The sequence below is a fragment of the Seriola lalandi genome, unplaced genomic scaffold (assembly GCF_002814215.2).
Source record: "Seriola lalandi dorsalis isolate HSWRI2012SDOR001 ecotype SW California unplaced genomic scaffold, Sedor1 jcf7180002054861, whole genome shotgun sequence".
NCBI classification, from domain to species: Eukaryota; Metazoa; Chordata; class Actinopteri; order Carangiformes; family Carangidae; genus Seriola; species Seriola lalandi.
In genome coordinates, this window is record NW_019525414.1 from 2096852 (window position 1) to 2116754 (window position 19903).

At 39.5% G+C, this 19903-nt stretch overlaps 3 protein-coding genes across 3 annotated transcripts; 2 read left to right on the forward strand and 1 right to left on the reverse strand.

Annotated features, from left to right (window-relative positions):
• Positions 1-6940: 6940 nt before the first annotated feature.
• LOC111670778 (chymotrypsin-like elastase family member 2A) lies at positions 6941-9940 on the reverse strand. Its single transcript, XM_023427657.2, has 8 exons — positions 9799-9940; positions 9484-9572; positions 9295-9392; positions 8751-8873; positions 8488-8624; positions 7841-7986; positions 7483-7635; positions 6941-7026 (listed from the first exon to the last, which is right to left on the reverse strand). The coding sequence occupies exons 1-8, from the start codon at positions 9833-9835 to the stop codon at positions 7009-7011; spliced, it is 801 nt and encodes a 266-aa protein (XP_023283425.1). The 5' UTR covers positions 9836-9940; the 3' UTR covers positions 6941-7008.
• Positions 9941-11257: 1317 nt separating this feature from the next.
• Positions 11258-14417, forward strand: LOC111670777 (chymotrypsin-C-like). Its single transcript, XM_023427656.2, has 8 exons — positions 11258-11332; positions 11463-11551; positions 11999-12096; positions 12183-12305; positions 12463-12599; positions 13119-13264; positions 13975-14127; positions 14318-14417. The coding sequence occupies exons 1-8, from the start codon at positions 11293-11295 to the stop codon at positions 14333-14335; spliced, it is 804 nt and encodes a 267-aa protein (XP_023283424.1). The 5' UTR covers positions 11258-11292; the 3' UTR covers positions 14336-14417.
• A 413-nt stretch (positions 14418-14830) lies between these two features.
• On the forward strand, positions 14831-19784 carry LOC111670692 (chymotrypsin-C-like). The gene is made up of 8 exons (XM_023427530.2): positions 14831-14894; positions 15134-15222; positions 15331-15428; positions 16803-16925; positions 17146-17282; positions 19046-19191; positions 19439-19591; positions 19718-19784. Exons 1-8 carry the CDS (start codon positions 14855-14857, stop codon positions 19733-19735), a joined length of 804 nt encoding a protein of 267 aa, XP_023283298.1. The 5' UTR covers positions 14831-14854; the 3' UTR covers positions 19736-19784.
• The last annotated feature ends 119 nt before the right edge of the window (positions 19785-19903 follow it).

Below are 19903 nucleotides of genomic sequence, written 5' to 3' on the forward strand. Positions count from 1 at the left end.
GCTCTGAATGCACAAACTATCACAACAAGAAAGATGCTGTTTCTGTTAGTCATACTCGTGGTCAAAAAGTGATTATGTTGTTTAGGAAGACAGTTAGAGACGACGAGATGCATGGATCCCAAGTACTAATTTGGAACATGTCAATGCGTCCCACCCACAAAATGCAACAAACAATATTTCACTGACATCCTCAGTTTTTTACCTCCACCAAGGAAGTCATGTTATCATCTGTGTCTATTGGTTTGTCTGTTTATTTGTCAGCGGGATTAAGCAAAAAATACTGAACGGATTTGCACCAAACTAGGTGGAGGGATGGGGCATGAGCTTTGGAAGAACCCATTAAATGTTTTTTTAAGAATTTGAATTTTTTCCTCTGAAGTCTGGCATATGTTGTTTGACATTGGCCTTGGCAGAGGTCTCCACTCTGAGTGCTCTTCCAGTTTATTTATTTATTTATGCTTAACACCAACAAACTCAACCATCTACTAATTTTGTCCGTTTCTTATTACTGCGGTGACATCACGTGCACAAGCTGGACCTACAGCCTGCAGCTGCTCCTCGTCACAATTTAGGTATAGATCCAGTACAGACATGTCAGAGGCTTGGAACTGTTATGTTTACTACTTACGAAACAAAAGATGTTTTGTGACCTTGAGATCTCGGCTGAATGCTGTAGCAGGAGCACACTGGCTGTGCAATCCAGGGAAATGGTGCAAAGTCGTATTTAATCAAACCTGTGGCAAAGAAGTGAAAAAAGGAAATCCACCTCTAATGTTAGCTAGGACACACAGACATGCATTCATCAAATCAAATACCTATCATAACATTAACTTTTATCTCTAGATGTCTACGGTCTGTTAACCTGGATTAAATTTGGAATAAAAGTTGTATTTTTAGACATCTACCTTATATATTGGGGCTGCAACTAACAAGTATTTGCATAATTATTAATTTTTTAATCTTCTGATTATTTTCTCAATTATTCAATTATTCATTTTGTCCATAAAATGTCAGAAAATAATAAAAAGTTATAATTTCCCACAGCACATGGGGACATTATAAAATGCATCTTGTCTGAACAACAGTCCAAAACCCAGAGATATTCAGTTTACTGTCATGTACCACAAAGAAACGCAAGCTTCAAATAATTACATGTGATTGTCAAAATGTTCGCTTCACTTTTTTGTGAATGGACTAATTGATTAATCGGCTAATTTCTGCAAATGCAGATGATTTCACCTACAAGCAAAATATGCTTAACACATTGGCAAAAGCTACAAAAACAGGTAAAAAGTAAAAATGCTACAAATCAGTGTTAGTATGTCACTTTAGTGGTGGCTTGTTTATTGTCTGCTTGATCAGTATATGGCCCAAGTTAGCAAGTTCAAAAATAACATTTAGCTAATGCAACTGTGTGAAATGGTTAATACTAAACAGTCAGCTGAAGTCAGGCCCCTCCTAAACAAGCTTCTGTTGCTTTAGCCCGACAATTTAATATAAACCAGGTATTTCTGAAAAGTTGAGACATGCAACAGGAGTTTTCTGTCCATATCTAGTATTCAGTGGGAATTAAACACCTTGCAATTTCAAAAAACATTAGACAGTGGTTAATGTTCACATTACAAGCTGAAAAGTTTAAGCTTCTGCTGTGCAAATAATGTCACCCAGGCTGAATCTAGTGCTTAATGAAGGTTTTCTGGAAAGTGCAACAAAATCACTTTAGATTCACAGTCCCTACACAGCGTTATCTGCTACCATCTTATACACAGTAATTCTCATTGTCTGACTTGCTCATGCTGAACAATAACAAAATGCCATAAATGTTTGCAAATCAACAATTACACCACCTCTCAACCTCTCTAGGAGGTTATATGACTCACACATTTATATACATATAACATTTGTTCAACATAACACCATATTTCTTCATAACAGTCGCATAAACAGTCAACAGTAGCCACTGAGCTCCTTCATCTGAGGGCTTATTTCTTATTGGCTAGACTACCGCCCGTACTACGACTCCTGTGATGGCAGCCATGTTACATTAGCTGCTAACTGGCTAACTTTTACTTGACACTGTCGTTAATAAACACTTACAGAACAGAACAGTGTCAAAGAAATAACCACGAAAGCAAACCAATATCACCAGCATACCTGGCAAGTGAACTTTAGGTTCACAGTGGAAACACAGCCATATCTGATTCCATCTTGTGATTTGTCTGACTTGCTCAAGCACACTTCTTCTCCATGGACATACACTGCTCACGAAGCCACGCCTACTGATGCTTCTGCCTAATAACACAGGTAATGACTACATTGTACCCAGAGTTCTGTCTACCATGAGCACTTTCTCACCATAAACACATATATAATATAAAGTGTTGTGCCACTTCACACTTAAAAATAATTACTTCCAAGTTCAGTTCATACAGATGAAAATGAACTAGTTCACGTTCATAATTCGTCTTTTAAAATTTTTTATTTATTTATTTTTTTAATAAATAAAGGCCAATATTCTTTTTCAACTTCCTTCTACCCATCCATCACCAGCCCCAAATCATTACCACTCCCAAACTAAATTAATTCACTTGATTGTTTGTAAAACAGTACCAGAGTCTGTACCGTCTGTACTGCTAGCACCAGCCAGAGGTCGGAAACGTCATGCGGCATGCGTAAAACTGTCATAAAACGTGAGCTTAAACTGTTGTAAAACGTGAGCGACATTCACAGCTGATTCGTTCAATTGCGTTCACTAAAAATATTAACGTGTTTAATGAACGCGTTCATGCACAGCATTGAATATAATACATGGAAAACATTTAAAAAAAAGAAATTACTTTTCGCTTAAATTCACATTAATAATAATCTTTATTTATAGAGCAAAAACCCACGTTACTACAGAAGCCACGTTACTACAGAAGCCGCTGCTACAGCTAGCCTCAGGTTGTCGTGCACTGCTAACGGTAGCCTCCTCCAGTCCCGGGTTAGCTTGCACGTCTTCTTCCACAACTTCTACATCCTGATTCTCCTTGACAATGAACGTGTAAATAGATGGCAAAATTCTTAATAAAGCTGCTTTTTATTGGTTATACATGGTGCCATTATCTGAAATTTAAACAGAAAAAAAATCTTTTTTTTTTTTTATCTCCAAACTGCTGGGTGGGCCCCAAGTGCGCGTGAGCCCCTGGGTCCATGATGGTTTTTGACGTCCACACATAAAGCAGTAATGGTGGCTTTCTTCCCAGTCCCTATACATGGGCAGTCCATAAAAGCAGCTAACTGTTCTCTGTTCTGGTTCCTTCCTACACGCCCCGTTTCCTGTTCACCTTTCTTCTGGTATTGTCACAGGTACCAAAAGTTTCTGCGTTTGATTGTTCCCCAGTTTACTTTTCTTATGCTGCTCGGTCGGGTCTGGGCCGAGAGATCAGGTTGCAGTGCAGGCTGACTGGTGGCCTCGTCGACGAGTCCAACAATGTACAACCACCATCGCCGCCGTGACGTCACTGCCAGTCGATGTTTCTTACGTGCAGTTGCTGTGAAGTCGCCGCCAGACACTCCTCTGCTCATCTCGTAGGCTACAAACAAGATGGGTGAAGGTTATGGCGCATATGGCAACCCGTTTCAGAAAGACAAGAACACCTCATCTAATCGTTTCTAAATGTGAATCCTCACTTTAACTTGAAAGGTCCAAAAGGAAGAATTTAAGTGCATTATAACTCACCCATTCCTCAGTCGGAAACCATAGTCTGGTAACTGTATCCAAGTCCAAACACAACTTTCAAAGCTATAAAGAATAGCCCAGACAAAGATGTTTTATTAATCAAATAGGTATACTTGATTGATACAAAATATAGGGTTCCTTATGACTGTATACATACAGCCATAATCTTGCTACGGGACAGTTAAAAAAAATATGCGAGAATATAGGCTAATTATTTATTTTCGAATCTAAATCGGCCGCGGCCCTAGAACTTTAAGCCATGGATTCAATACCATTCAAAAATCCTCTATGGCGGGTGGATAGTGCCACAGATTACCTACAGAAGGAGCCTGTCGTGTGGAAATATCGTGAGAGGAGCGTGTCACTCAAAAGTCGTTACCTTTGTACCACAAAACATTTATATTTTGACACCCTGTTAGTATATCACATAGACGACTCATGGCAGAGACAATGACAGGATGCAAAACGACTGCTAATTGTGACATAATGTTTATTTGTGTATTGGCTAGTGAGTATCAGAATTTTCATTTCATTAATTTTGAAACCAAGTTATTTCTAAACAAAGTAACTGAGGGTTCAACATGAGTATTATCTCACAACTTGGGGACAAATACAATATATGAACCTTCATATGCAAGACTTTTCCATTTTTATCTAAAAAAAACTTTTAGAAAAAGATTGAAACTATTCAGCTTCGTAAGATGATTTAGTTTTAACCTCTTTATCAATTACTCTATCAATTTTCTTGTTTTTTTTCAAGTTTATTCTTTTTGATGGCTCAATGTGTCTTGCTGTTTTCAAATGAGATCACTAGATGTCACTGTTGTATTATTTAGTATATTGCTTGATCTCAGGGGTGAAGGAGGAGAAATTGACAATGGTGTGTCTGTTTACCGTTGGTTACCGTGGTTACCAGGGGAAATGTAAAAAAACGGTAAATAACGGCCATAAAACGGAAGAAATAATAACGGGTAACGAACGCGAGCATGAGAGGAACGAACCCTAACATTATTATGACAAGAGAAAAGACAATACGTGACAGTATAAACACAGAACTCATTGCGATTCAGGGCCAGAACTGTGTGTAGTTATCTGTCCTATGATGATAAATCCCAAGTCTGCTTTCACCAGATATAAGACTTTATATAGACTCTTTATAAAGGAGGGCAGAGGTGGAGCAGATGTAACAGTATAAGATATACATTTAATATTTTTACATTTTCAGTTTAGGATCAGAAATGTTAAAACTCTTTTTGTTTTATATTTACTCTTTTGAATGGAGGACATTTTCAGGGATAAATGAGTGGAGCTGAGAGAGTGAAAGAAGAGGAAATGAGAACAGAGTGATCAGGAGTAGAATATTACAGTACATGTCCATGTTGTTTATCCTATGATGCTACATATAGACATGTAATATCATTTGGCCTTGTTGGGGATCCATGTGTGCTCAGTTAGAGCAGCACATATCATTATGGCCTGGATTCAGATTTGTCATCTAAACAACAAAAATAGGTTTCAAAATTAGTAATGCTGTTTATGCCAAATTCATTCCCAACCTATGTCATGTAAATTCAAAATAGTAACATCAGACAATGTTTGCCTCTTTTTATGTGGCAGTGGTGAAATTAGTAATTGTCAAAATATGTTGTTTTGTGGTTTCAGAATGATGGAGACAGAGACCAATTAGATTCAAAATATGATGCAGGCTCTGGATGATTTTCTTAATATCATGTTTTCCCCCGATGATAATATAATAATAATAATAATAATAATAATAATACAAGAAATGTAGAACAAAGTGCTTCACATGAAAAGACAAAATGAACAAAACATGTTAAAAGAACTGATCTTTGATCTAAAATGAAAAATATGATTGTAAAGTAAATTTAGATAAAATAATAAATAAAATAATAAATCAATAAATAAGAAGATATTCAAAAGTGCTGAGGAGTGTATAAATGTGATGCAAAGTGCAAAATTTCAGAGCTAGTTAAAAGTGAAGAAATAAGTTTTGAGCTTTCTTTTAAAGATACTTAGTGAGCTGGCCTCTCTGATGTCAATAAGTAGTGTGGTTCACAGCTTTGGGCCGTAACTGACAAAAGCTGCATCCCCAATTTTCCTACAGCTGTTGCTGGGAACTTTCAACAAAGCAGCAATAGATGACCTCAGTGATCTTGGAGGTACACAGGGAGTTGGCAATGTAGCCTGGTCCTTGTCCATCAAGGCCTTTGTATATAAGGTGATAGTGCATGTAGCCTAGCTGCGGTGACTGGGGATAAGCCCCGGATGTTTACAATGTCTGGCTCTGCCCCTGCCTCAAGCCTTCCATGGTTTGACAGTGGTACATTCTTAAACCCTTTGGATTTACTGTGGAAGCGGCTCAAAGTTGAGTCTCTGAGGGTGACTAGAGCTATCACTGGAACAGCGAAAAGCTACATGCCATTTTACCTTAATGGACGTAGTCGAAAGTACAAGTCGTGTAGTTCCACAAACAAACTTTCTTCCCGTATACAAAGTGCAGTAGAAACAAACAAACAAAACAGTTTAATGAATGTCTAACTAGTCTTTGTAACATAATATGAGTGATAATCCCCCTAATCCACTTTATTCTGCACTGAGCCTTAAACCACAAGGTTACAAGATAGTCTGCAATTAACTTGACCAACAGATGAGGCAGTACATCTCTATTAATGTAAACATGATGCCAAAGATTTTCTTTGGCTTTGCCTGCGGCAGTGGTTCTTCACTTTAGTATTTTATGATTATGGCCCATTATATGACTGTGCGTCATATGTCCCCACAACACGCATGCGGGAAAACAGTAGCTCCTAAGTTAACTTCCGCCACATTTGAGGTGTTTATCATCAGCTGCCTGTAAAGACATGGGAGGATGTTTAATGTAGGTCAGAGAAGTGTCTCTCTTTAGGATCTCGAGATGTGACGTTGATCGTGTTATTCTCAACCCAGTGAAATGTGAGTTGGTTGACGACAAAAGTGAGTGAGGGGGATCATCGAGACTCTCTGATATGAAATCCTCGTCTTCTTCAGGGACATCTAGTGGTTACTTGCGGTCAAACAATTGATATTTACAAGTGGTGGAGAATCGAAAAACACGGCAGCAGCAGTTAGATGTATGGACAAAACATATTTTGTACAGGTGTGAATTTGGGATGGAAAATGTGTTTTCTTTGTATAAATACCAACACAGAGGGCACTGTATTAGTCACTACAATCTTTATTTGATGGTTAAGTGCAAAAACCAACAGTGACACAAACCAGTCTACATCTTAGTTGCTTGCCATCACCTGAAAAGAAAGCATAAAGGCAATATTGTGAAATAGGGCAATTGAGCATCTGGACTTCTTTATCACAACATGCCCGCTCATTATTTCTTCTGCACTAAAAAGTTCATATTAAAATTTGAGACAATTATTATGATTGTATTTCATAATTTGTACAACTTAATTTAATAATTTATGGACCATTAAAAATGTGAAGGTTTTTCCAACTGCTATATAAAACTATTTCTCAGATCTTTGTCTGACATTAAGATCCCTGCAATAAACAACCAAATGGCTTCCCATGAGTAGTTTTAGGTCTGTCTGTTTTGATTTGACAATAAAGCCAGTAAACAGCGAGTGGCTAAATCCCAAGACAGTAAAGAGGTTTCAGTGTTGTCAGCTGGATCCAAAGAGAAACAAAAAAGCCTCGAGTATATCATGAAATCTTGTGGACAAATATTTTAAGTTTTTTCCACTTACGTTGTTGATCCAGGGGATGTAGGCGCTGACCCTAGTGAAGACGGAAGGCTTCTTGGGGTAGTTGCAGCCCATGCTTGAGCCAAAGCTCACCACACCGTGAACTTCCCAGGAGCCATCAGGGCTCTGACAGTTCAGGGGGCCACCAGAGTCTCCCTAAAAGGTAAAAAGGACAAATGTGACACTAGGCACAAAAAAAACCCAAAAAACAGATGATGACAAGAGCTTTTAGAAAATAAAACATTAATATATCTAAATCTCAATGGTGTAATATAGAGATATACTTAAGTGTAAGGCTGGAATTTTGTTTTACAGAAACTATAGTGACATACGTTTGTACAATAAGAAATATCAGACTCACATTGCAGCTAGCCAGCTGTCCATCTCCTCCAGCACAGACCATTTTGTCGGTGACCAGGCTGCCCCACCAGTCATACCTGTTGCAGATGGAGTGGCCGACCACAGGAAGGAGGGCCTGCTGCAGGATGTCGGCAATAGGACCTCCAGCTTTAGAGGAGAACAGGGCATTCACATTCAGAGCTGTAGTCAAGACCGCTTCATTCAAGGTCTATTCCAAAGGTCTATTCCAAAACTAAGCCCAGTTTTAATTTAAAGTTGCAGCCTGTATCATGTTCCATCTCTTGAACACATAAAAATATTTTTGGCTTATTTAATGCATAAGGTTGAGGAGGTAATCCCTTAAAATAAAATACGTGGCAAGACGCAACTTTTTTTTATTTTTAGATTATTGGGAAATATGTGGGAAGTTAAAGTCATAAAACTATGAGGTGGATGCAAAACCAAGACATTATTAAAAGTGGTCTTGAAATTGGACTCAACCGCTTCAGTTCAAATTAATGACATTTTAGTTGAAGATTAACCTCGAGTCCTGTGATCACACAAATTTAACTGGAGAAAGGATAAAACATTAAAGATATGATAATTTAACCAGCTTTGTTTAACAGCTGTTGTTTGTTTTGTTTGGTTTATTTGGTTGATGTAACTTACTCCAGAGACGTCCCCAGCCAGTGACGTAGCAGGGAGCACCATTGGGCTGGATGTCACCAGAGGTGGGGAGGCAGGCAGCCATGATAGTGTCAGAGAAGGTGACAGGAGTCTCCAGCTTGATCAGGGCGATGTCGTTACTGAAGCATGAATACAAATACAACATTTAGAGACAGAATGCTAATGAGCATTAATATCATGAATAAACAGTCACAGAATCATAGTATGTGGTCCACTATATATTTTGTTATTACAACTGAGCCCACCGGATTCTGTAAGAGTCCCAGTTCTCATGGACAATGATCTTGGCGGGGCTGATGGCGATGGACCCAACCTCATTGTTGCTCTTCAGATTGTGTTTTCCCAGGTAGACTCTGTAGGTGCGGCTGCTGCTTAGCCACAAAACAAACAAAGAAAACCCAAACAGAACCAAGTCAGAGTTGCTTAAGGCAGAGATCTATTCACTTATAACACTTGATTAGAATACCCAAGTTATTAATACAATTACCTCTACTAACATTGTGTTAGTACAGGACTACTGCTATTCACCTAACTCTGAAAGTCTAAATCTGCACTGCCAGTGTTAGCAAAAGTAGAATTCCGGATCACTGATATTCTGATATCAACAAAATAGTCTTTATTAATAAGCAAGTAAAAAGTAATACGAGTAACGGATGATATGATAGTGTGTGTTTTACTTATTAGGCTGCTAAAGTAATCAAGTGCTCTGTCTACCACAGGCCTGCCTCTCTTTGTCCTCTGTGCCTTCAATACATTCATTTCACATTTCTTAAACTTTTTGAGACAAACCTGATGCAGTGAGCAGCAGTGAGGACCCACTGGCTGGAGATCAGAGTGCCACCACAGGTGTGGTAGAAGTTGCTGCCACTCCTGTACTGCAGAGACACCTGAGGAGAAGACACAACGGTACATGAATGTTTTTATGACTTTAGGAAACAGACAGGAGACAGAATTTCAAGACCATTTAAAGGAGCATACCTGCCAAGGCCAGCTGTTCTCACGGACATCATCTCCACCAACCACCCTGGTGATGGTGGGGGGGTAGGTGGGCAGTCCGCACCCGTAGGCTGAGAGACAGCAGTACAGAGTATGATGACTTATGATGGTGTCTTAACATCAGCATTAATATCAGGTTTTATTCTTTAACTATCAAAAATATTTCCAAGCAGTTAAATGTGATTTTGTTAAAACTCAAGGCTTCATATCCATTTGTACACCACCTCATGTAAAAGGAAATGTGGGTCAGGGTTGGAAAACATGTAACTGTCTGATCAGAAGAGTATCAGAGCTTACCGCCAGCAACGAACAAAGCCAAGATCACAAACTTCATGGTGACAGTCTTCAGCAGAAGTTCATCGGGACCTTCTCCTTCTTATATAGTGCTTTCACAGACCTCGGATGTGTTGCTTAACTTTTGCAGCACAGCCAGGAAAAGTAGGTGGGAAAAATAAATCAACCTTGGAGATAAGTAACCACAGATATCCCCAAATACACCTTATCTCTCCACCTCAACCTTTGTGTGAACCTCACACATGTCTCACAGTGACCTGAGTTTGTCAGGTCCTTTAAAGTTAGAGACGATGTTTACACCCTATGCCTGTCCATTTGTCTTGTTCTATTAAAGGAAATAAAAGTGCTTGTGGAAATACACAAAGTTTTACCTTCTTTAGTTTACCAGCCTGTTATGTATAACAGACATTATGCATACTGTATGTGTATGCATATGGATATGAACAATCTCAAAGAATAGCAAAAAAGAAAGAAGTAAGAAAATGCAAGAAGCTGCATATGTTTGAAAGTGTTAGAGATATTTGTAAAAAGAATTAGCATGTATACAAGAAAATGTGTTTGAATTAATCCCACATCAGTCTTTCCATGTGATAAAGTGCAGTTTGTACATATAAAACACTTGAGTGGTAAATGATAAAACATGCAATGTTGGAAATAGATAAAAGCATGTAATAAATAGACAAATCATGTAATAAACTGATGTGTAATGTTGTATTTGACTGTAATAATAGTTTGTAAATATTTGTTTGAGATTTTCTGGAGCATAAGCATATTTTGATTTCTATGTCCTCTGAGCTGAAACAGCTACTGCAGTTGTACTGCAGTAGCTTTCCTCAATGGGTACATTTCTTTTGCACGACTATCACCTCCACCTATCAAATATCACATACTAATAAATATTGTAATATTTTTGATATTGCAATTTTTGGTAAACAACACTAGGGTCCAAAAGTGTGAGACCACCTTGCCAGAATGGGGTGAGGGTTGGGATGCAGAGGAATCATCATCATGATTTTGTATTTACTGTATTTAAGAGGATACACTGCAATCCAACGTTATGGGAATTTAGGGAATGTCAATGATACTCTAATAGCTGTGTACTGTTTACTTTCATTTGACCAATGCTGTACGGTCACAGGAAACATTCAATGCTTCCATGAGCAATGGAAACTTGAGCTGCTGCAGGAGGTGATATTGTGAGTAGGGAGTGCTACATTTGATATGGAGTCAGGCTGTTTGTGTGTGGTCCAGCTCTTGATGAGAAAAAATAAAAAAACATTTCATTCCACTGACTTGTTTAACAAACAAGTTCAAAAACATGCAAAACCCTGGGACACTTTGGCCTTGGCCTAGTATTCATGTTCATTGATGTCCACCTAGCTCCACCCCAGTGGCAAAGGGAAAAAAGAATTTGACAGAGTTTTTGAAGGTTGCATAACATCATGAAAGACATATATATATGTCAGATGTTTTACCACAAACTGTGCAGATACAGACATGATGAAGTTTGTGGTTCTTGCTCTCTTTGTTGTTGGTGGTAAGGATCCCACACGGCACTGTTACATCCATCTGTTCACTTGGTTTTTCCAGCTTTCTCTGAATGTAGATGAATAAGTGTGTGCACAGGTTCACAGTTTTAATAGAATGCGTCTGTCTGTTCCCCTGAGCCTACGGGTGCGGCCTGCCCACTTTCCCCCCTGCGGTGACCAGGGTGGTTGGAGGACAGGATGTCAAGCCTCACAGCTGGCCCTGGCAGGTAAAACACGCTGAATGAGAAAAAACAAAAAACAGAAAACAAGATATGTGCTGTCAGAAAAATACATCTTTAAGACCTAGGACTTCAAGAAATCAAATGAGGATCATAGCTAAAATATACAGTGCAGCATGTGACAGGTAGACTAGAGACCAAAACTCTCACAGCATCATGCAATGTGGAGTCGCAGAAAATAAAAATATGAATATGAAAGAGGAAAGGCAAGAAATGCTTATTTGTGTGGCACTTTTCAAAAACAGAGACGGTTTTACATAAGATGAAGAAATACATTAGAATAATGTTTAAAAGACAGTAAAGAGATAAATAAATACATTAACATTGAATAAAATTAGATAAAATAAGTGCCAAAAATGAGCCAAAACAAATGACACAAAAAAGAAAAAAAAGAAAAGCTTAAGATAATTGATTGTGTTCATATGTATGTTTCAGATTTCCCTGCAGTACAACAGACAGGGTGAGTGGAGACACACCTGTGGAGGTACCCTGATCTCCCACCAGTGGGTCCTCACTGCTGCTCACTGCATCAGGTATGAAATAGTGGAGCCCAAATTCAATCCCGGAAAAGAGCCTTTGAGTTGAGTCGCTTCATGTTCTTCTGTCTGTGAACTTACAGCAACAGCAAGGAGTACAGAGTGGCCATGGGAAAACACAACCTGAAAGTGACAGAGGAGGGTGCTGTGTTCATGGGCACCGCCAACATCATTGTGCATGAGAAGTGGAACCCCCTGTTCATCCGGTAAAACATTCCTTCTCACTGAGGACATGGATAAGAAGCGAGAGACTTTGCTGAAAACCAAAAAGATCTTTTCAGTAGGTCAACTCTATAAGAAATCTAAATGTGTGTGCGTGCGTGTGTGTGTGTGTGTGTGTGTGTGTGTGTGTTTCCTCTACAGTAATGACATCGCCCTGATCAAGCTGGAGTCCCCTGTTACCCTCTCTGACTCTATCATGGCTGCTTGTCTCCCTGCTGCCGGCTTCATCCTCCCCCATGATGCACCCTGCTACGTCACCGGATGGGGTCGCATCAAAAGTGAGTGCCCAGTCTCTTTCCCCTCTTTGAGAGTTTTACTGCAGTTCAGTAAAATATTATTAACAGTTCCTCAGTATTCGTGGTAGTATACAGGATTATATATAATACAGTATTAAGGTATATGCACTGTACTCTAAATATAAATGTAAAACCACAGGATCAAGTTATTAGTTGGTTGCTTAACAGGCGCAATACTTACAGTATCTGACAAAAATGCTGATGGCAATTATTTAAGTACAAACAAAGTTATTCAAAAGATTTTTTTTTTGCCTTTTGGAGTTGTCTCTGGTTAACTCGATTATACACTGGCTGGATTCTCTTGTTTATTCTGACACAAAATACCAGAGAATGACTTTATTTCCAAACAAGAGAATTAGTCAGATCCATTAAATAGAAACCACATTGTTTGGCTCAAAGCTACAGCTGATGAAACATCTGTAAAAGTGGTGAAGGTTGTGCATGTCGTCAATGTGTTACCTGAGCTGAACTTGAGCCTGTATGCATCTCCCCTCCACACAGCCGGAGGTCCCATCGCTGACATCCTGCAGCAGGCTCTCCTGCCTGTGGTGGACCACGCCACCTGCACCAAGCCTGACTGGTGGGGAGCTATGGTGAAGAACACCATGGTCTGTGCGGGCGGAGACGGAGTTGTGTCTGGTTGCAACGTGAGTCTAAAATAATGAATGACACGATCACATCGTTGTATATAAAATGACACATCATACTGTAGCACCGTTGCTTTCTGGTGTCAGCAAACTGGACACGGCAAACTACGCTCACGTTTCCTCAACCTGTAAACTTGCCATGTTTTATAGAGAGGATCAGCAAAGCTATCTTTTTACTTTGTTTTAATTCTGCAGTGATTGTGGAGAATATATACACTTCAATATTTATTTTTTCAATGATTGCAGCTTCTCAAATGTGTACATTGGCTTGTTTTCTTTGTCTTTTATGATATAAATATCATTATATTATTTATTATATTACTAAATATTTTTGGTTTTTGGAATGTTGGACAAAACAAGCCGTTTGATTATGTAAAGAGGCTTTTGAAACTGAGATAATGAGAATAACTGTTACACTTACAAACAGTCATGGCTCTGTTCCTTTATATTTTTGTGCTTTAACTGAGATTCTTCCTCTGATACTGTGTTATTTCCCAAAAAAATCAAACAACTATTTTATCTGATTTTTATACTGTTTTGTGAATAACATATTGTAATTGAGGGCAATGTCAGTTAGAAGGCCTAAAAATATCAAGATAAGACGAGTAATGTTTGATGCAAACACTGGACTCACTGTGTGTCTTTCAAGGACAAGAAGTTAGTCCTAAATTTGGATTTTTGGATCAAATGTTTTCTCTCACATGGTTCAGGGAGACTCTGGCGGCCCTCTGAACTGCCAGAGCGCTGATGGCGCCTGGGGGGTTCACGGTATCGTCAGCTTTGGCTCAGGCCTCAGCTGCAACTTCCCAAAGAAGCCCACTGTCTTCACCCAAGTCAGCTCCTACATCGACTGGATCAGCTCCGTAAGCTCCTGACCCTCGCTCACTGACTGACTTCAGGGGTCGAAGTCATGAAATCCATAAATACGCTTTTTTATTTCTGCGATTTCATTCATGTTTCAAAGATGAAACTAGCAAAGAATCTGGATAATGAATTACTTATCCCTGCTGGTATTGCACTAAATCTAACATGTTTCTCTCCTCTCTTCCACAGAAAATGGTGGCCTATTGAGAGGACAGTCTTTTGGGATGAAAGCTACTTTGTGGACATGTAAAATAAATGATGTGGAACTAAATAAAAAGTCAAGACTTTGTGTGTGTATCACTTAGCAGGTCAGCAGTTTCCCAAAAATATGCAAAGCAACTAAAGTTTTCTGAATATTAAGCCTGAGTAGTTCAGTTCAGTTAATTATATTCTGACAACTATATAACATATGACAGATAGATAGATAGATAGATAGATAGATAGATAGATAGATAGATAGATAGATAGATAGATAGATAGATAGATAATTCATGTAAATAAATTTAAATGACAGCAAAAAAGGTTCCAATGTTCCCCAACAGGAGCACTGATGGGAAAATCCTATCACCAGCCACATGATGTTTGGTGTCTCCAGCCCATGTTTGACTTTCTGCATGTGTCGGCCAGGTTTCCCAGCACATGCATACACCATACTGTGGTTCCTAGCCTACTGTATAAATACAAGCCTGTTGATAACACGACATTAGGGCTACATACTCTACAGTCATGAGGAGTTTGGTGGTTCTCGCTTTCGTGGTAGCTAGTGGTAAGACATCTTAAATATTCTCACATATGTTGCGTAAAACTCTCTTTCTGTAGTATAATCCAGATAAATAGTCCCTTATTAGTCATGTAAAGAGCACTAATTATATTTTATTTGAAAATAATGAAATTGTTTAAGCTTCACTGAACTTGGCTTTTCATTCTTGGCTATAATTAATCAAATTACCTTCTGTTTTTTTTATGTGTAGTCTGGTGCTAAAATAACATATCACCTTGTCCCAGCCTATGGCTGTGGCGTTCCCACTTTCCCCCCTGTGCTGAGCAGGGTGGTGGCGGGAGAGGATGTCAGGCCTCACAGCTGGCCCTGGCAGGTAAGGCCCAAAACATGTTCACTCTCACAACCACAGAGCAGCACCAACTCTTTTCACTGACGTTTGACTGTGTAGTAATGCATACTGCGCTCTCTCTTCTCTGCTCAGATCTCGCTCCAGTCAGGCAGCAGCGGGCGCTGGATGCACGTCTGTGGAGGCACCCTCATCTCCGCTGACTGGGTCCTCACTGCTGCCCACTGTATCAAGTAAGTACAACTTAACACGAGGGGGAGGCCGTCGGCATAATGGAAATCACAATACGGCAAAGATGGGGTGTGAAGCAGAGCTGCTCCACATTTTGTTTTAATTACTGACAATCCACCGCTGCAGATTTCCTCCTCCGGTTTTTGGTTTTTGAACACTGTTGTTGGTCACAAATATCTATATATATTGTTCTACTAGGAATAAACTAACTGATAAATTGTCCATTGTGTTAAATTAATTATCCCTGACAGTTTTATTCAATTAAGACCTCTTTGCTTCTCTTTATCTTCGATTGATGGTGGGAAGAAAAAGTTTATAAACCCTTTGGAATGACCTGGTTTTCTGCATAAACTGGTCATAAAATGTGATCTGATCTTCATCTAAGCCCCAACTACAGGCACAATGTGCTTAAGACATTTTTATTAGTGCTGCATGTTCCTGCCAAACAAGTCAACCATGGTTTCATCAGTCCACAAAACATTTTCCCAGTAGCATATGTGGTAGTGGTTCTTTGTTACGTTACTGAGCGCTCTGTATTTTGCCTTTGGAGTCATCTTAGCTGGATGTGCACTTCTAGGGGAAGTATCCACAGAACTAACTATTCTCCATTTATAGACAGCTTGTGTGACTGTGGACTGATGACTATCTAAACTCTTTGAGATGACTCTGTAATGCTTTCCAGCTTTATGTAAATCAACAATTTTTTGGGTAAGTCTTCTCAGGTCTCTTTTTTCTGAGGCATGTTTGATTCACATCAGTAGCTCTTACCAACATCTCCAATCTGGCCTCACTGAATGGACTCCAGGTTTGAGAACTCCTGATTCCAGTTAGCTTATGTTAATGTCATTAAATGAAGAGTCAACATACTTTTTTCCAACCTACTCTGAATATTTGAATGATGTTTTCAACATGGCCAAGGACAGGACGATGTTTTGTGTCTTTTAGGTCAAATAGATTGTGTTTGTTCATAACTGTCGCTTAGATGAAGATCAGCTCATACTTTAAGACAAATTTATACATAAATGTATACGATTTACAAACAGTTCACATACTTTTTCAGGCTGCTGTATACTGTATAACTCAGTAATGATTCAATGTGACCAGTTCATGAAAGCATTCATATTTACTACTGTATGCTAAATCACAGGTGTGTGCCAGGAGAACAGAAGAGTGGCCCGCAGAAATGTTCAAACTTCACAGTAAAGACAATTTGCAGTCAGAAAAGAAGCCAGTTAAAAACTGTTTGGTCACACAAACCAACCTCTAAAGGACTACCAAGCTTTCACGATGCTCCATTAACTTAATCGCAGTTTCACACAATTCAATGCTACTGTTCAAATCCCTAAGCAAACACCACGTCATCTTCCATCTCACAGTGATCGCAACAGATACAGAGTGGAGCTGGGTAAACACAGCCTGAAGGCGAGCGAGGAGGGCGCCATCGCTGTGGGAACAGCAAAAATCATCACTCATGAGGACTACAACATCATGCTAAGCCGGTAACAGCAACAGCAGTCCAGTCAACTCAGTGTCACCTTATAAGTCCAAGTGAACGGTGTAATGAACAAGCCCCTGTGTGTAAACAGATGATCAGTGATTAGTTAACTGGCATTTTTTTGAAATGGTGGAGTGTGATGCAGTAAATTATTAATGTAACATGTACCATGTCATGTTTATCTTCACTTGCTGAATCTGAGTGGACTGTTTGGACTTTTGCAGTAACGACATTGCCCTGATCAAGCTGTCTTCCCCTGTGACCCTCTCCGACACGGTCATGCCAGCCTGCCTCCCAGACCGGGACTCCGTCCTGCCCCACGGCTCCCCCTGCTACGTCACCGGCTGGGGTCGACTCTCCAGTGAGTCAGTGCACCTCAGCAGGAGAAAAAAAAAAAGAATCATTCCATCATCACAAATATTCTGAGTATTATTCAATTATTCTTTACAGCCATTGCCCTCAAGTTAGTTTTGGTGCACGCCAGCCAGTGTAGGTCGACTTCGAGAGATCAAAGCCAAGAATATTTCTCAGCCATTAGCTCAACAAAACAAAATGTGACAAATATTCAAACTGTTTAATAAGCAGAGCCTAGAGGTAACCATGCCTTAAGGAGAGATTCAGTTCCTGCCACTGAGAGCTGCTGACATGTTCATCCTGGATTCTACGTAAATACTACAAGATAAACTAGGTGAAAAAAGGGCTGAGTGGATACAATACGTTCATGGTTGTACAAAGTAATTTTTCCGTCCCAAAAATATTCCTAAGAAACAAATAATGAACAAAAGGAATTGGCTATACATGTATACATCTAAGAATATGGATATTCTTTTTTTTAATTCAAATCCTCTTAAAATAATAGCTGCACTTTCAAGGAAAATGCTACACTGCTGATTCTCATCTGACTGATGCAGAGACAGTGAGGTGAAAGTTTTACGCCTTCAAAACCAGGATGTATGTTGTTTTTAGTAACGTGATGGAAAGCATGGCTTGTAATCCTCGTATGACTCGAAGATATAGAGACGTTTGACTGTGCTGTGAGCTTCCTGTCTTTTGCTGGAATTTGAAGGGCCTACACACTCTGGCACCACAGGACTGTACAGGTACAACAGAGGGGCAAGTGTGGTAGTACCAAAGCTATCTGTGAAGTCAGGGTTAGTGTGGTGCACACTTATAATATGACAGGCAGTGATGGAAAAAGTATCCAGAGCCATTACAGTAGGAGTCCTGTATCCAAGTCCTGCATTCAAGATAGAAATAGACAAGTACTATCAGCGGGATGTATTCACTCTTATTTATGTATGTCCCCTTTATACAGAAACACTGCTCCTGTAACTGATGCTTATATTAAATTATAAGATTGTTAATACTGATGCATTAACGTGCATATAGCATTTCACTGTTGCAGCTGGTTGTAGCTTTATATAGTGCAGTAGTTTAGTCCTGTGCTTCACAACCTAGGGGTCCCGCCACCTTTATACCGGTCACAATCTGAGGGGTCAAGAAAGCAAGAAAACCTTTACAGTCATTTAAATGAAACTGAGAAGACTAAGGGGAAATATCTATTTGATGGAACTGCTAACAACTCAGAGGACTTCTGAAATGTGACAGTGGGCCCCAACTAGACACTGCTTTCATCCCTTTATCTTTGATCTTCAACAATGTTAATTTTTATAATCTTAATATATGATTTTTAATCTATAACATTAGTCTGTTAAATAAATGTAGTGTGAAAAGCACAATATTTCCCTCTGAAATATAGTGGAGCAGAAGTATAGAGAAGTTTAACATGGAGATAAAGCACAAAGTACCTGATAATTGTTCTTAAGTACAGTACTTGATTAAATGTATTTAGTTACTTTCCACCACTGATGATAGGATGCAACATTTTAATAGAAAAACATTGAAATATAAAGTAGAATATAAAAGTTAAATATAGCTCAAGAGCCAGACCATTTTCAGCACTTGGGATACCATTAGTTTTGGTATTAAATGCCATCTTCTCACTCTCTACCCTGAACACCACTAACAGCAGAAATGATCTCCATCCAGCACCCCAGCTAACGCTGTCCCCCTGAGGAACCACCCTTGTTTCTTACCTGAGATAAGCGTGTTTCCTCCCCACAGCCAGCGGTCCTCTGGCTGACATCCTGCAGCAGGCTCTCCTGCCAGTAGTTGGCCATAACATCTGCAAACAGCCCGACTGGTGGAGCGTCCTGGCAACAGACAAGATGGTCTGTGCTGGCGGAGATGGCATCACTGCTGGCTGTAACGTGAGTACATACAGGGAAGGGTCATCAGTCAGTTACAGCAGTCAGTTATGTCATGTGTAAAAATTTCCATCTTGTGTAGTATATAAGATTCTAATAAAGAAGTGAAATGGTGTAAAAGGAAAATTCAGCATGACAAAATGATCACTGGTGCCTGTGTGTCTAAGCTGTTAGCCAACACTGTGTGTGTGTGTGTGTGTGTGTGTGTGTGTGTGTGTGTGTGTGTGTGTGTGTGTGTGTGTGTCTACAGGGAGACTCTGGTGGCCCCCTGAACTGCCAGAACCCCGATGGCTCCTGGGACGTCCACGGCGTGGTGAGCTTCGGCTCTGGTCAGGGCTGCAACGTCTTCCAGAAACCCACTGTCTTTACACAAGTCAGCTCCTACATCAGCTGGATCAACACAGTGAGGAACATTTGCACTTTGTGATTACCATGCCAGCATAAACAATGCAATCTGAAGCGAACAAAGCCTCAGCTTTCAAAAACAGGAAGCATATTATAATTGTGTTTTCTGTTGTTCACTCCACAGATTATGACCAAATACTGAAGAAACTATTCAAGTACGTCTGTCTGCAATAAAAACAACTATGATCTAAGATGTCTTGTTGTATCAGTGTTACTGTAAAAAAGATAAATGTTGTTTATCAGTGCTAAACACACCATTTTAACTTGGTCATGTAGGCCCTTGACAGCTACAGTAAATATCATCCAGACA

What these genes read in the sequence shown, in the direction of transcription:
- LOC111670778 (XM_023427657.2), bottom strand. Translation starts at nt 9,835, where the DNA reads ATGAAGTTTGTGATCTTGGCTTTGTTCGTTGCTGGCG. An exon ending in GGCTTTGTTCGTTGCTGGCG is followed by an intron (nt 9,573 to 9,798) that starts GTAAGCTCTGAT and finishes GCTGTCTCTCAG; the next exon opens with CCTACGGGTGCGGACTGCCC. An exon ending in GACAGCTGGCTAGCTGCAAT is followed by an intron (nt 7,636 to 7,840) that starts GTGAGTCTGATA and finishes TTTACCTTTTAG; the next exon opens with GGAGACTCTGGTGGCCCCCT.
- LOC111670777 (XM_023427656.2), top strand. Translation starts at nt 11,293, where the DNA reads ATGATGAAGTTTGTGGTTCTTGCTCTCTTTGTTGTTGGTG. An exon ending in TGCTCTCTTTGTTGTTGGTG is followed by an intron (nt 11,333 to 11,462) that starts GTAAGGATCCCA and finishes TGTTCCCCTGAG; the next exon opens with CCTACGGGTGCGGCCTGCCC. An exon ending in GAGTTGTGTCTGGTTGCAAC is followed by an intron (nt 13,265 to 13,974) that starts GTGAGTCTAAAA and finishes CACATGGTTCAG; the next exon opens with GGAGACTCTGGCGGCCCTCT.
- LOC111670692 (XM_023427530.2), top strand. Translation starts at nt 14,855, where the DNA reads ATGAGGAGTTTGGTGGTTCTCGCTTTCGTGGTAGCTAGTG. An exon ending in TACAACATCATGCTAAGCCG is followed by an intron (nt 16,926 to 17,145) that starts GTAACAGCAACA and finishes GGACTTTTGCAG; the next exon opens with TAACGACATTGCCCTGATCA. An exon ending in GCATCACTGCTGGCTGTAAC is followed by an intron (nt 19,192 to 19,438) that starts GTGAGTACATAC and finishes GTGTGTCTACAG; the next exon opens with GGAGACTCTGGTGGCCCCCT.